Below are 4,871 nucleotides of genomic sequence, written 5' to 3'. Positions count from 1 at the left end.
ACTATCAGGATTGTGCAGACAGGAATGGATTTTCTATGGAAGTGGGATAATATGAAGTCACAGGGAAAGAAAGAGAAAGTGGAAGGAAATTAATATTCATCACGTACCGCAATTTTCACAAATGGTAGAGGAGCAATTCTTTGTCATTGACCTCTGAAACATGCAGGAAGGGCAGGCTGCTGCTTGTAGCATGTAAAAAATAAAGTGCAGACTACACAGTAAACATTGCAATAACCAACTATCCTTGAAACGTTTCCCTTCACCTTCTGCTTTACGTATGTTCTGCAGATTCTTAAGTAATCCCCAGCAACGCGGATGTCTCTGATTTAGTAATTCAGAGGAGCAGCATGTGAGTAGTCTCATTTCAGTGGGCACTTTGTACCTGTTAGTTTTGCCTCGTCTCTCTTTTCTCTTCACCCTTTTCTACTAGAACTTCGAAGACCTCATTAGACAGAGAAATTACTTGTAATTTATGGAAGCACTGCTAATGGGAAACATCCATTTCCAGTTCGCTATTGAAAGCATAGATCTAACGTTAACCAAAATAAATTTATTTTGACCTAAAGAACATGGCAGCCCTCTGTTAACAGTACAAGTACTTTTCTGAAAGAGTGGTCAGGCGCTGGAATGGGCTGCCCAGGGAGGTGGTTGAGTCACCGTCCCTGGAGGTGTTCAAGAAACATTTAGATATAGTGTTGAGAGACATGGTTTAGTGGGGTTATTGGTGGTAGGTGGATGTTTGGACTGGATGATCTTGTAGGTCTTTTCCAACCTGGCTAATTCTATGATTCTAACTAAATTGTATGGCATAGCGTAGTGTAATTGCTTGCAATAGAAAAGCTCAGTGGGATGATTTGGGAAGGAAGGGATAATTCTGCATGAAGAATGATACCAGCCTATCTCCAAACTTTAGCTGCACACGACAGTTGTAAAGTACCTATTCCTCTGTCAAATTTGTTTTTCCCTTCAGCTGCTAAATATAGCGATACATTCTAAGTGACAGTTAAAGTCCCAGGCATAACTCAGGTAATAAGGCTGACCTGCCCAATTTATACCCTGTTCTGCCTCCCCAGCTTGGTTCCTCCCTGCTCCCGTGGGTTTGTGCAGTGATATCCATCCTCACGCTCTCCCAGACTGGAGTTACCCTAATTCACATCAGTGTCAAAGCCCAGACTGGTCTTCATGCTCCTGAGAGTTGGCCTCTGTAGACTTCTGTTGGTATGTGACCTAGAACTGTAAATGCTCTGGAAGATGTTAGATGATCTTTGATAGCCCACTGATGAGTTCCCACCACTGGTTTGTGCTCCTGTATATTCTTTGTGTCTTCCTTCCTTTCTTATCCCTTGTGGCATTGGAAAGGGTCCTTGGCCAGATACCTCTAAAGATGCAGATGCTCTCCTTTCATGCTCCACATCTCTGGAGTGAATTTCCTTGTTGTTGTTTTCCCCATTTCTTAATATGTAATTAAAAATTACATATTAATCAGTAGCACAGGTTGGAACATCTGAAGAAACAAGTGAGAAGAATGAAGTCACAGAATCAAAGAATCATTAAGGTTGGAAAAGACCTTTAAGATCACCAAGTCCAACCCTCGCTCCATCCCCACCATGTTCACTAGCCTGTGTCACTCAATGCCTCGTCTCCATGTTTCTGGAGCACCTCCAGGGACAGGGACTCTGCGATCTCCTTTGGCAGTCTGTTCCAGTGCCTCACCACTCTTTCTGAGAAGAAATTCTTCCTAATATCCAACCTGAACCTCCCCTGGTGCAACTTGAGGCCATCACCTCTCATCCTATTGCTGTTACCTGGGAGAAGAGGCCAACCCCCACCTCACCACAGCGTCCTTTTAGGCAGTTGTAGAGAGCGGTAAGGTCATCCCTGAGCTCTTCAGGAACCCTGAAAGCCCATGAGAGGTGGCTGTATGAGCACGGGCTTGGTCTGAGTTTCGTACTGTGATGGCTTGCAGCAAACGCAAGGTGTATGTAGATGTGTGTATGTGTGTAGATTTACTGATGAGATGTAGAAATGCAGAAGATTGGGAGAGAGGACAGCAGGTTTTCTGCTGTGTCCCCAGCACACTGGGTGCAGTCAACCCTTCAATTCTTGACTTTAGGCCCAACAAGGCAGGAAGCTGAAGTAGGGTTGTGCTGTGGTTAGCATGGGCTCTCAGAGGGCTGTGGTCATCATCACCCTGATGAAAGATGTGCCACTGCTCACAGGCTTTGCGTCTTATCCCACCACATCTCATCACAGGAAGTAGCTGCTGCCTGTGATGGTGAGGTGTTCGTGCAGAAGGGCTGCTGCATCGGCAAAGACTCCTGCTCCCCCTCCAGCTGTTGGGGCAGATGAAACCCTTGCTCGGACATATAGAACATCATTTTGCTCAAGAGGGAAATATAAGTTTTGCTCGATCCTAAAATTAGCCAGGCTCAGCTCTCAGAGCTTGCAGTGTCACCACGCTCACCAAGTGAGAAACACCCCTTGGGAGCAGCACAGTGAACAGGAACAGGATTTGACCCATCTATTTTTTCATTTCTGCTCGGAAAGTAAATTTTCTCATTTCCTGACACCGTTTTCATTATGTCACATTCTTAAATAGCTGCAGAAAGGTGGCAACAATTTCACCTGCATGTTAATATGAAATACACATTAAACTGATGCTGATGCTTTTTGTTCAGAGACACACAAGAAAGGGCAAAGTTATCTTCCTGCAAAGGTTTAGGGAAGGAAGGAATTAGTATATCCTGAATTAACAGATTATGTATGTCCAAGCCCTTGAGGACTTCCAGTTTAGCTCATCTGGAAAAGCTCACATGCTCCACTGGCTGAGCTGCCCACGCACAGCCTGAAGGCCCTGGCAAGGCTTTGCATCACCAAGTCTGCAGCAAATCAGCTGGATAGAGGATGCACATAGGTTCTTCCTCCTTTTCAGATTTAATTTTGATACAGTGAGATTGCACATGCATCTGCAACTTTTATATGGTTTGAAAGTTGCAAGCGTACTAGTAAGCAAAGGTCGATTTCGCCATCTTTTTCAACTGCCTTCTTTGGAACCAGCCCTCCAGCCTCCCCAGTGAAGACCTCTGATTCATCCTCACCCCCTGGTCTGGCTGCACCCCAGCGCTGAGCTTCAGCCCTTCTTGGCTAGCTCTGCCCAGCAGCATTAAGCAGAGGGCATTTTCCTCCTCCCGAGCTTCTCAGCAATGAAATAACAAGTCTTACAGCAAGGGTCATGCTACAGTCTGAATCTGCAATGTGATTTTAGCTGTGCGAAAGCTGTGGTTGGAAAGTACCATCCCAAGCACTGCAGTGGTGAAGATGGAGCGGGACCTGTCACTCCAAGCATACCCCAAGCCCATGGAGATCACATGCAAGCTGAACTGCAGGAGGAAGTCCCAAAACCTGTGATGAATCTTGAAAATCTGTGAGCAAAGGGTTGGGTTACATGAAGGTGTGGAAGGGTGTGAATTTTCTGGTTGTCACTGCAGAGTTGTTCTTTGAGCTGCGGGTGCTGTGGCTTTGAAGTCCCCCCTCACAACTTCCCACATTTCCTTCCCAGATGAGTGACCCAACCAAGTGAAAATCATAGCCTAGTGCTGCATACTCAGCTCTTGGACACAGCAAATTGCTGCCATTGCCCAAGAGACATTGGGAATGGGAGAAAAAGAGTTGTGAAATGGGTACTGCGTGCTGAGGGCAGGATCACCATGGTGCTTTGGCCAGGTCTTCCAACCAGGAGTTCAAGGTGCCCTTGAACCATGTGGAGATGACCATGTGCATCCCTCCCTGAGCTCCCCCTGGGCCAAGCCCTTCCCACCATGTTGGGTCTCCATGGAGAAGACCAAGCTCTGATCTGATGATGAGACTGCTCTGATTTCTCCTACCTGGAAGCCAGCAGCCAAGGCAATCTCATTAAATCATGTGAGTATTCCCACCTGGTGAGATATAATAGCATTGTAGAATCATAGAATGGTTTGTGTTGGAAGGGACATCAAAGATCATCTATTTCCAACCCCCTTGCCTTGGTAGGGACACCTTCCATATCCATGTGTCTTCCTCATCTGTTATGCAGGCCGAATTGTGGAAGAAATCCATGGAATGAAATAAATGGAGAGGGATGGTGGCCATCTCCTGTGGTCCTGATCATCAAAGCCATATGGTCAGGACTCCAAACCAGCCTCTCTTTTTCACCTTTGTACCACTGGCTTTGAAACAGAGCTGGTGGTTCTGGACTTGCATCTCAGACCAACCCTCCTGGAGAAGACTCTTGGATCTTTCCCTTCTTGTTATTGACAGCCTGACTCTATCTCTCTGCCTGCAAGGTGGAAGTTTTTCTCTTGCTACCGAGAGCTTCCTTCATCTACCCAGGGAGATAGGTGTTATTTATGCTTTCTAAAAATAAAAATCCTCATTAATTCCCATTTTTGGTTTATCAGTGCATACTGCTTTCTTCAACTCCTTTTAAAGCATGGAGCCTTTTCTTGGTGCTCAAGGTGTAAAGGCAGTGTGGTTTAGACCCTGCTCGCTTCCATTGGGATCTGCCTGCCCTTGGGATCCTCCTGGCACCTGGGATTCCCCCTGCACATCACGCAGTGCCCGTGGCCTCCCCTCTCCGCTCACATACACAGGAAGGAGCCCGGTCTCGCCCACCCGCAGCGAACTCAGCGGGTGCAGAGGGGCTGAGCCAGAGCTGCTGACTTCCTCCTGGGCCACGAGAGCACGGCAGCCTCAGGAGATGTGCTGTGGGCAGCGCTGCTGGGGCCTCGGCTCCCTCCTCCTCCTGCTGCTGCTGCTGCTGCTGGGTGAGTCGGGGCTGGGGCTCGCTGGAGGCTGCAGCCGCTGCCGGGCTGGGTGTGAAGCCAAGGGCCGGC

The 4,871-nt window shown here is 47.6% G+C and overlaps 1 protein-coding gene across 3 annotated transcripts in view; it reads left to right on the top strand.

Annotated features, from left to right (window-relative positions):
• Nucleotides 364–4,871, top strand: part of LOC110403217 — a 9,333-nt gene continuing 4,825 nt past the window's right edge. For all 3 annotated transcript variants that reach the window (XM_021406228.1, XM_021406227.1, XM_021406226.1), the window contains exon 1: nucleotides 364–4,802. In XM_021406228.1, the coding sequence (XP_021261903.1) occupies nucleotides 4,469–4,802 (334 nt within the window). In that variant the 5' untranslated portion in view covers nucleotides 364–4,468. The remainder of the gene's footprint in view (nucleotides 4,803–4,871) is intronic.

The sequence above is a fragment of the Numida meleagris genome, chromosome 8 (assembly GCF_002078875.1).
Source record: "Numida meleagris isolate 19003 breed g44 Domestic line chromosome 8, NumMel1.0, whole genome shotgun sequence".
NCBI classification, from domain to species: domain Eukaryota; kingdom Metazoa; phylum Chordata; class Aves; order Galliformes; family Numididae; genus Numida; species Numida meleagris.
The sequence above is the reverse complement of the archived record's forward strand: the minus strand, read 5'-3'. Positions and strand labels throughout refer to the sequence as shown.